Source organism: Lates calcarifer, linkage group LG24 (assembly GCF_001640805.2).
Source record: "Lates calcarifer isolate ASB-BC8 linkage group LG24, TLL_Latcal_v3, whole genome shotgun sequence".
Classification (NCBI taxonomy): domain Eukaryota; kingdom Metazoa; phylum Chordata; class Actinopteri; family Centropomidae; genus Lates; species Lates calcarifer.
Genome location: NC_066856.1, coordinates 16,778,100 through 16,788,615, shown reverse-complemented (window position 1 = coordinate 16,788,615; position 10,516 = coordinate 16,778,100). Strand labels below are relative to the sequence as shown.

The following is a 10,516-nucleotide window of genomic DNA, read 5'->3' as shown; positions in this document are numbered from 1 at the left end:
AACTGGTCAGTTACAGTTACAGTTCCCATTGTTTCAACAGCTGTTTCACCATGTTGCATTGCTCACGTGCTGTTGAAACGACTCTTGTGTAACCTTAGTGACTAAACCGGTCAACTTTTCAGACATGTTTAGTCTAGTTTTACACACACCTGCATCGTAGAAACTGTCCAGCACCGATGTTTCTCCAAAGTCCAGCCTTCCGAAAGTGACGGTGGTGAGCAGGGCGCTCTCCGAGTCGCAGGCTCTCTGCAGACACTGCAGCGCCCCGGACTCCGGGCTGCTGGCCATCACCGACTTCAACCCGTCGTTCAGCACGTACACGACCCGCAGAGAACGCTGCTTGAACGGTGGACTGGGGCTGGAAACCTCGCCTCTCTCCCGGTCCCTGTCTCGTTCCACCACGCTCACCCCGGCGGAGTGCTCTCCTCCCATGTCGGCGACCTGCGCGCTCTGCCCCGTTTCCATAGCGAGAACCCGGAGAGTGTTATGTGCCTTATCTCTCACTTTCCACCTCTCCCTCCCGTTACTTCCTTTATTCTGTCTTCTCCTCCGTCTCGTCCTCCCGTCGCTCACTTGTTGCGTACCTGTCGTCGCTGGAGAGGAGCGCGTCTGAGTTTGTCCACCCGCATCTCCGCCTCATTAACTCACATCATCTGCCGATTATCTCGCACCAAGAAGCCCGCTTCCCCCCAGACTGGATCCGACTAGATCCCCGAGAGAGGGGAGGAGATGTGGAGAGAGGGAGGAGTGTGTGTGTGTGTGTGGGGGGGGGGGTAAAATCATCCAGAAATTCAATTATTCTTTTACATCTGGCTCTCGCCTTTAGCCTGGTGTGAAGTTGCCCAGATCCTGACCACAGTCTGAAATGTTATCGCTGTGTCTCTGGTTGTCTAAATATAAAACAGTGTGTCCTTACGGTCTCCTCCTTTACGCGCTGGACATTGCAGCCAAGTTATTCTCAGTGCAACTGCAAAGAAATTCAGCAGAGGGATGATATAGACTCATTTTTCCTTCATCAGTTATTTATTGTTCTGAATCAAATTTCATTTTCTGCTATGATGACCATACCTCATCTTTTCCCGTGCTTTCCAAATTTTTCATTTAGTTCCGAACATACAGCCTCTGAATTCCAAATAAAATGGAGTAATATTTGGGGACATGTTGCAGTTTACAAACTGTTCCTGCAGAGGAATGGCGCTGCATGGCCTCTCTGAGCACTCTCCGTTACGCACCGGTGGCATGTGTTAATACTGGACTGGACGGACTGCCAGAGGCCATCTATCACACTCTGACAGAGAGGACATAGGCTGCTGGTCCGTGTGTTACCGGAGTGGGGTCAGCGTACCCACTGCTCCCTCCTGAACTCACACAGCACTGAGAGGGTTTTCATATTTTTACTGGACCCATACAAGGGACTTGGATCTGGATCTGGCCCAAAGATTTTGACCAGTTTTTTTGTCCACCAACTTTATAGAAATTGCAATACAAATTAGCTGGAGGTTTCATTATTTATCTGTCCATTATTCATTGCTACAACACATTCAAAAGGATAAAAATGTTCCTACCTTGTTCACATTTTTATACACTATGTTGTTCCATATCTATACTGAATGAAGCCCCAAATCATAATCCAGTTGACATTTTAAACGGTTCATAAAAATGTAAAATTTTACCATAATTACACCTTTAACAAGATGTTTTCAGTAACAAACTACTGTGTACTGCATTAGTGAGGCTGATAAACATGACATCTTGTTACACACATTCAGGATTTTGACGGTATTTTTTTGTTCCATCTAAATAATGCTGTTGCATTAATTCTGCAGTGGCTGTTAAGACTGTATCAGGACTTTCACTTCTCTTTTTTATGTTCACTCAGACCTTCACTGATGTGCAAGTGTGTCTAGTTTCCATCTGCCAGACACACTCATGTATAGTGCTCTATAGCAGTCATTCATGCAGGAACAATTACTTAAATAAACAGTCCTCCCATATACAGTATGTACTCTATATAAACACACACATTTTACCAGCAGACAATTCAAACATTGTTGGAATTATTTAAAAATAACATGCACACATACAGTACATAATAGCATCTTTATTACACTGAAATATAAAAGTATATATATTTATCACTATCCTGGAGAGAAAGGACCAAGTCAAGAAAACAACTTGTAGCCTCAGTTGTAGCAGTTTTCTTGTTGTCATACGAAAGAAAGAAAGAAAGAAAGAAAGAAAGAAAGAAAGAAAGAAAGAAAGAAAGATTTGGAGTCAAACAGGAAGGCCACAGTGATGGGTTGCCATAGATTCTGTGCACATACATGGAAGGGAGGCAAACAGCCATACATACATGCTACCACACATACACACATGCACACACACTCGCGCACACACACACATTTTCATCTTCCTTTACCTGTGAGGACACTTCACTTACTTACATTCCTTAAACCCTGTCTTTAATTTGAACCTTCACCTGCTGCCAAAAGAGCACCAGACACATCAGGTGCATGGTGCAGGTGCAATTGAATTTTGGGGCTGAGATGCGACCAGCACAGCGGTTTTGGGAGTCGTAGTACAAAAGTGCAAAAGCAAAAAAGGTAAACTAATGTTTTTAATCCAGAAGGCAATACTCTTGACTTGAAAAATATCATAGATAGGTGTGTTCATGTAGTGACATAGTTTTCTGGAAATAAAATCAGAAGCCTGGTTAGTCGGGCTCTGTCAAAACGTAATAATTGTTACCTTTGGACAGAACCAGGCTAGTTGTTTCCCCTGTGTCCAGCTTTGTGCTATTAAGCATACAGAAATTAGAGTGATATCAGTCATCTTATTGACTCCCTCCCTTCCCAGAATGTCAAACTACCCCTAAACTATTCCTTTAAATAGCACCTGTAGTATCAGAACTTGTCATGGTGGTTAGATTTAATTAAACCTATAGGGGGAAGAATCCTGATGTGCTTGTAGTTTTTACCTCCCAACAGGTGGAATAGTTGACTGCAGATAAAATATGGCACTAAGAAGAAAAAGAATTGGCTGATGCTTCAAAATCACCTGCCTGCAGTGTACCATAGAAGCATCAAGTACTGTGTGTCCAGAAAACGTGACCCTAATGCTAATGATGTGCCTCAAATACTGGGCTTTAACCCAAATCCGAACCTTAATCCAGCCTGTTGAAGAAGTCAGGACTGGCCGAAATGACCACACTTTTTGCAGGTCTAAAACTACAATCCTCACATGGATGGAAAATTAAAACACCCACACACAGACACACACATCACCAGATAAGAGGCAAAGGCCGCAGAGTGGACACAGAACAGCACAGAGGTCGTCTGAACCAACCGGGCTACGGAGGTCGAGTCCCAAGTTTTCCTTCACACTCAGAAAACAAAAAGTACCAGTGGGGTCGCCACGGCAACCGTGGCGGTATCTCGTCATTCCGTGACCGATGGCGGCACAGCGACAGGCCGCGGTCAGTCAGTACCGGTGGTACAGCAAGCTCCAACATAGATAGCAGTAAACTGAACAGAGAAGCCTCTTTAAAAGAAAAATAAAGAAGTAAACACAGGATAAGGCGGCGTCAGGGGAGGGGTGGGAGGGGGTGGCTGATTCCATGGTGCTGAATTGTTGCTGATGGTGATCGTGGTGATCATTTGGCACAAACTTTTTCTTGGCTGAAGTGTCTCGGCCAACAGTAAAAATGTTTTCCGATGATGGCCTCCGATGTGATGATCAGAGTGCGCCGATAAAGATGCTTCAGTCTTTATTTCATTTCGACAGGCTCTTCTTTATGTGCTCTACTTCCACCTGTGAAACAAACACACACAACAGTCCATTGATGTCTGAACCTGCTACATCAAAACTCTCCCGTCCTTCACTCCTTTAGGAGCCTCACCTGTAAACTAACACGAATCTTCTTCTCCTCGTCCAGCGCATTGGCCAACTGCTTCATCTCCTGCCTGAAATACACAAAAACACATAATATATGACAAAAACCCAAACACAATTAAGCATACAGCTCATGCAGAATGATGTACACACTCACCTGTGCTGGCTCTTCAGCAGTTCTATGGAGGCCCTCAGCTCTCTCAGCTGGTTCCTGAGTTCCTCCAGCGTCAGGGGGGTCGGAGGCAAGTGCCGGAGCTCAGGGGAGGGGCTCAGGCCAGAGGAGGAAGACGGGGAGGCGGGGCGATGGCCAGAGTTCGGTGGGGTCAGGACAGAGGGCTTGGCGGGCAGTGGTATTTTACTGTCGGGTGCCTGGGAAAACACAAAATCAGTGATTTGAACCATTTAGATTTTCCCCTCAAATCCAAGATCTAGATCAGCCTCCAGGAAAATTAGAAATCCAAATTACAGCAAAAGTGACACAATAGTGAAAAATATATGACCTTGTGGTGAGATTATTTTGCTGACTTAAAAATATGCACTTTTTAAAAACTTAAATTGCTAAAATAGTAATGTAAAAGAAGAAAAAAAAAAGAATTTCCTCCTGAATATTAATGATTCAGTCTTCTGTAATTTCCAGCAACAATCTTGCTTATGTGTCACTTTGTCATCAGACAGTAAACATTACATCCAGAAAATCTGTGCTGTGGTGCCCTCTGCTGGGTGAAATGAATAGTGCTATGAGATTGAGTAAGAGGTGAAGGTCATACAGAGATGATGGGAACTCCTTTTCTCAGGGCAACATCTACAGATCTGGTGGAAACAGTCTGCTGCTCCTCCTTCCCTCTCTCCCTTTCCTTCCTTTCCTCCACTATAGGTGAGTCCAGGTCAGTACTGGACAGGGAAGACTGCAAGAGAAAGACAGACAGAGAGAAATGTGCTGTGAAATGATTGGGCTGGTCTTATTATCTGGGTTTCTGTTACAGATGCTGATCATTTTTCTTAGCAGGTAAACAAAACTGCCAAGACGGACGGTATTAATTAATGAAAAATGTTTTACAAATGGCCTGTGACTGATTTCCAAACAAACACAGTGTGGTTTGAAAATATGAAACACCATTAACAAACTACAGCATTGTGTTTTACAAATACAAAACAAACCTATTGACTAAGGCTTTTCTCAACATTGTGACAACCCCTCCACCTGGACACTACTGTCCCTGTTTATCTTGTGTGCTGTAGGCGCTGATTGGAGGGTCTTTAGTTGCATAAGCTACACCTGGGCCAGGTGAGCTCTGCTGTATCAAGTCACCCTTATTTTGCAGTCTCTCTACAGCAGACCACAGGACAGCTGTAGATTTCTTTTTGTTATCTTTAGTTTCATTGCTCTTCTGTTAGATTGATTAATTTACTCTCTTCTAAATAAATTATTATTTTCTTTAACTGTCTCCCTTCCTTTTCACAGTCTATGAGCTGGTGTCTGACAATATGCAAAATGTTTTTTGTAAGGCAGAGCTCTTTTGTAAATTTCCCCATTGTAGGACTAATAAAGGATTATCTTATCTAATAAAGGATTTTCTTTTACTACCAATGTCAGTTTGCTCTGGGGCTTGAAACTGCTTGTTATTTAATCAATGAGTCGAATGACATAAAATATGATAATTAATATATAATTGAAGTTTATCAAGCAGAGATGGCAAACATTTGCTGGCTCAAGCTTTTCAAATGTAAAGATTTTATTTAAAAAATGATTAATTTGACTGATGTTTTGCAGCTGTAAACAGGTTGTGACTTCATCATCTCAAAAGATTCTGCAAACACACTCACAGGTGTGATGATCTGTGAGCGAGGCCGGCGGTCTGTGACCCTTGGCCGTGATGCTGTCGGATGACTCAGTTTCTCTGTTGATGAAACCACCGCATCCAGGTCCATATCTGAAACAGACATCACAAAAACACACGATTCTCAGCAGGAGGAGCCTCACACGCAAAGAAAGACAGAGCGCTCTGACAGTTACTGAGGCACCATGTCCTGATCTCATTGGTCGAGGCTCCTGTCAATCACACTCACCAGTGTCATGTGACCTGTCAGGGGCAGAATCTGGTGTCGAAGCCCTGCCCTCAGACTTGGTGCTTTCACACCTGAGCAGGTAAACCATAACAACAACATTAGGCTTGATATGCTAAGGCCATGTATGGATGTTTTCTGAGAGTGTGTGTGTATGTCTGTGCGAGTGTGTACTGACGCTAGAGGGGGGGGTCTCTCGGGACGCCGTGGGGGTTGGGAGGAAGAGGAGGAACTTGTCTTTGGGGGGAGGGGTTTCTTGGGAAGGATAGACGGGAGGGAGGGCTTGGGGATGTCTCCAACCTTCACCTCTTCACCTACACACCCATATATATATACACACATACACACACACACACACACACACACACACACACACACACACACACACACAAATAATACAAACACAAAAAATAACAGATATATCAGACAAGATAAAACACAACAATCACAGGGACATTCATAATAAGGCGAGGGTAAGGTAGAAGGAGAACGGTGATGAAGGTTCGAGCTGCAGCAGCAAAAACGAATTAAATTTGACTCAAGAGGACCAAAGCAGGTTAAATATGGATGTTACCCAAGAAAAAGAAGAAGAAGAAGAAGAAGAAAGGTCTGTAGTCGCCCAAGGCTGCCAGAATGAGAAGGAAAGAAGCTGAGAGAGAAATCAGAGGGCAAGGAGGGCAAGGAGGATCAGGATGGTGGCAGTAGTATTCATGAGTACTGCTGTATAGTTTGTTTTTGTGTTATGGGTATGAATGACTTTTATTCTTAAACTTCTTTGACCTTTTCCCTTTTTTCATTTGCTGTACTAATTAAATGCTGGATATAGATTTGAAAAATAATACAAATTGTAAATTGTTAAAATAAATGAATAATTGATTTGTATTATTAGGGTATAACGAGAAACTTTTGTTTTTGTACTGTTGTTGTGTACTGTTGTTTTTGCACAAGCAGTAATATTGGTGCTAGTTTTGGTCGAGATTAAAACCACAGTGCCCATAGCTTCCTGTTGCACACAGACTGATGTTGATACCCCATCTGCAATCAAAGCTTTGGTCCTTTGCTTTACAAATGAGGACAAACATGCAAGTGCGACCGATTTTTCTACATTTACCCCCGACACAAGCCCACTGCACGTTTAGCTCCATTTGTACCATCGTCCTGTTTCATTCTGAAAAGGAATCACCCTCTCGTCACGCTGAAAAGGAATCCAGCACATTTAAAGCTGGAGTATTAATATTAAGCATGTTAGTGATTTGCCAGCTGAACAGATCAGTAGGAAGTTGTGAGAGGCTGAAATGAGTTTGGCTGAGCGGGACCAAAGAGGTCCAAACTGTACCTCGCTCCTGGTCTCTCTGGGGCAGATGTTCAGGCCGCTCAGGAGGAACCTTCTTGACCTCTGGCTTTTTTTCTACAGGTCAGAGTTTACAGGTTTCTGTTTTTCGTTTTTAATCTCTCTCTCTCTCTCTCTCTCTCTCTCTCTCTCTCTCAGATCAGGCAAATACAAGAGAGAAGAGAAGAAGAAATGTAAGGTGTTACCTGTGGTGTGTTTGGCCGATGGTGCACTGGGAGGAGGCGGTTTCTTTGGTCTCTGGAAAAACACACAGACACAGAAACATTACTAAATCTCTTCAAGAATCTATCACGTCTTTGAGACTTTCTCACCTCCAAACATCACCGTAAACAGACAGTTTTTGCGTGTGTCAAGATCCCAAAATTACCTCTTTCTCAACTTCTAGCAGCTTGACAAAGTTGTCTGGGAAGACACCTTGCCTTCCCCCGATCTCCCCCATCCACCAGCCTGCATCAGCACAGTCCTGGACAAAGACAGTTTAAATGCTTGCTAAGTGTATTTAGTGTGCCTGGATGCAAATGATGTTTTTCAAACCAAATGATGCAAATACCCAGGCAGACACACCCACATATAAGCTACGTTACACTGAACACACACATATACTGACTTACCTTGGTGATAATGTTGATGATCTCCCCCTCTTTGATCGTCAGCTCATCTTCATTTTGTGCTTCATATGGAAAGAGGACTTTACATTGCTCCCGCCCTGACAGCCAATCAGATCAGAGATAAAGTCAGACAAGTAGAGACAGTTTTGATTAGAATTGAAGGTGTGACGTGTAATGTGAGTATGACTGGGAAAGAGATGTCATATTTAAGGGTCATGTGAAAAAGAAACAGATTTTTAAGAAAAAGCAGACCACCTTAAGCAGGTTTTCACACTCTAAGCCTTAACTTGTTCTGTTTCCAAACACAATAAGCTGAACACACTGGCCTCCATAGTTTACAGTAAACAATGTTTTCTTGTGACAAGGACAGGTCAGAAAACATCTGACATCTAGCTGTGTGGTAGCTTTGTTTGTTTTAACCAATTTACTACAAATCAAATATGGCAAGGATGATCAAATTCACATTATTATTTACAAAATATTCATGTTTGCTTAGTGCTTATCCTCTGTGTTTGCTTTCCTTCACATAAACATGGTATGTTAGTTAGTTAGTTAGCTTTTCCAGTCACCTGAGAGGAAGCATTTTCAAAGCAGGGCCTTTTCACAACTCTTTTACAATATTGTGACAATAACAAACAATATTGTATTAGAATTAAAGGAAGTCTTTTACGTGAAAGGCAGGAAATGACCTGAAAATGCTGTGGAAAATGGCAGGCAGTAAATGTAATGGAAAATAAACAACCTGTGAATTAAATCAAACCTAATACATGCAAGGGAAATATCCTATTCATAACCTTATATACGTTTGTTAGGTCATATGATCATATATTTTGTTTCATATTGTGTTTTCTACCTAAACCACTGCTGAACACTTTAATGTATTTAATGATATTGTGTTAAGCTCTTACCTTTGGCTTTGCTGTCAGGTTCAGTCTTCATGGTTTCAGGGGCAACACTCGCTGCTTTCCCCTCGTTGATCTGAATGATGAACAGGTGGAAGAAAACTCTGAGTTTCAGACACTTGCACACATTTAAATCAAACCTCACCTGAATACATGTAAACCCACAGCAGATATAATCATGTTGTAATTATTTGTACAGTTTTATGTCTTTGATGTAACCACTCTGATTCGGTTTGGGACTTCCTGAGCTCACCGTGTTGACTGTCAACAGCCCCTCTAGAGAATATTGTGATCTGGTATGATGCAATTGTGGCCAGTGCAGCTGGAGAGTGTGATAGTGAAACATTCACCCACCAAGTCAGAGCAGAGAGTGACACCTCTGCATCCTCTGCAGTGGATTTCTCTCTGTATGATCATTGAACGCTGCCACAAAATGGTGAATCTAGGTCCTAGGCACGTACACTAAAAGCTGCTGTATCACTCTAATGGATAAGTTCACAATTTCAGAATCAATATGTGCCTCTCATGAATCAACATTACATTTTCACAGAGCTAAGGATCCAATTTGAATGAAAAAAAAAAAACTAAAACATTTTATCTGCTGCCCAGGCAAAAAGATTTTTAACCCTTTCCCAAGTCGCACCTCTTTTCTCCAATCCAAACTGAGATGGTAGTCTGAAATGACACAATTTGTATAATATAAACCAAAACAAATATATCTGTAAAATATTTATAATAATATTTCATGTTTTCTTACAATATAATGTGTTAGTACGTGGCTGGTATTTTACATTTCAGGAGGAGATCCAGTCACTGACTGCACATTTTTTCATCCAGGTCTTTTAAAAAGTGTTTGGAAGTTATTTATTATTTAAATAATATTTAATTAATAATATTGAAGTGTCGTGTTAGTCACATTAGTGGCCCCATGAGGCCATCTGAGCTAAATGCTAATGTTAGCACGTTCATATGCGCATGATTGCTCAAATTCTGGCGTTTAGCCAGGATAATGTTTACCGTCTTACTTTAGCATACTTACATTTGCAAATTGTTAGCTGATAAAACATATAGCTATCTGTTAAAGTATTTGGGTGTAAACTGAAGCATTAGACACCTGATGGTGGCGCTAAAAGATAAGTCAGCGGATCGCTTAAGTCAGAGGGATTCTTCCTCTCAGGACCATGGATGTCATAACAGTCCATCCAGTAATTGTTGAGATATTTCAGTCTTGACCAAAATGGTGGACTGACCAACCAACTGATGTAGCCATCCTAAGAGTAAGGCTGCTAGCATGGCATAAAATCACAAATATTACTAAGGGAAAAAAACAAGCCAAACAGAATCTGGAAAAATGAACTAATTTCACAAATGACTGGGTAAATAATAAAAATCCTAATTCAAAAACAAAAACAGACTTTCACAAAAACAACAATCAAACTGAAATAATCACTTCTCTCCAGTGAACAGCAGTGTCCCCCAGCTCCATTCTAACCAGCTAATTAGAGAGGATGAGATTGAATTTAGCACAAAAACCAAACAGGCTGACTTGATGATGAAACGTGTGTTCCTGTGCGTCCTGTGTGTGTGTGTTTGCGTGCTTGTGCAGTGTAGGCTGTTAAAGGAGTCGTTGTTTTCCGGCTGGAGTGGATCCCTCGACAGTGTTTGTGGAACCGGGGTGGCTCTTCCACAGGAAAACACAC

The 10,516-nt window shown here is 42.1% G+C and overlaps 2 protein-coding genes across 4 annotated transcripts in view; both read right to left on the bottom strand.

The window, feature by feature from the left end:
* The window catches only part of map3k15 (mitogen-activated protein kinase kinase kinase 15), an 18,475-nt gene extending 16,544 nt beyond the window's left edge, over positions 1 to 1,931 (bottom strand). For both annotated transcript variants that reach the window (XM_051067010.1, XM_018679301.2), the window contains exon 1: positions 150 to 1,931. In XM_051067010.1, the coding sequence (XP_050922967.1) occupies positions 150 to 465 (316 nt within the window). In that variant the 5' untranslated portion in view covers positions 466 to 1,931. The remainder of the gene's footprint in view (positions 1 to 149) is intronic.
* Positions 1,932 to 2,081: 150 nt separating this feature from the next.
* Positions 2,082 to 10,516, bottom strand: part of sh3kbp1 (SH3-domain kinase binding protein 1) — a 30,709-nt gene continuing 22,274 nt past the window's right edge. The window contains exons 8-19 of one of the 2 annotated variants that reach the window (XM_018679302.2): positions 8,823 to 8,892; positions 7,918 to 8,012; positions 7,674 to 7,769; positions 7,492 to 7,543; positions 7,292 to 7,363; positions 6,134 to 6,269; positions 5,959 to 6,029; positions 5,716 to 5,822; positions 4,659 to 4,796; positions 4,049 to 4,260; positions 3,899 to 3,962; positions 2,082 to 3,810 (exon numbers count right to left, since the gene is read on the bottom strand). In XM_018679302.2, the coding sequence (XP_018534818.1) occupies positions 3,772 to 3,810; positions 3,899 to 3,962; positions 4,049 to 4,260; positions 4,659 to 4,796; positions 5,716 to 5,822; positions 5,959 to 6,029; positions 6,134 to 6,269; positions 7,292 to 7,363; positions 7,492 to 7,543; positions 7,674 to 7,769; positions 7,918 to 8,012; positions 8,823 to 8,892 (1,152 nt within the window). In that variant the 3' untranslated portion in view covers positions 2,082 to 3,771. The remainder of the gene's footprint in view (positions 3,811 to 3,898; positions 3,963 to 4,048; positions 4,261 to 4,658; positions 4,797 to 5,715; positions 5,823 to 5,958; positions 6,030 to 6,133; positions 6,270 to 7,291; positions 7,364 to 7,491; positions 7,544 to 7,673; positions 7,770 to 7,917; positions 8,013 to 8,822; positions 8,893 to 10,516) is intronic. The other variant, XM_018679303.2, reaches the window with a different exon arrangement.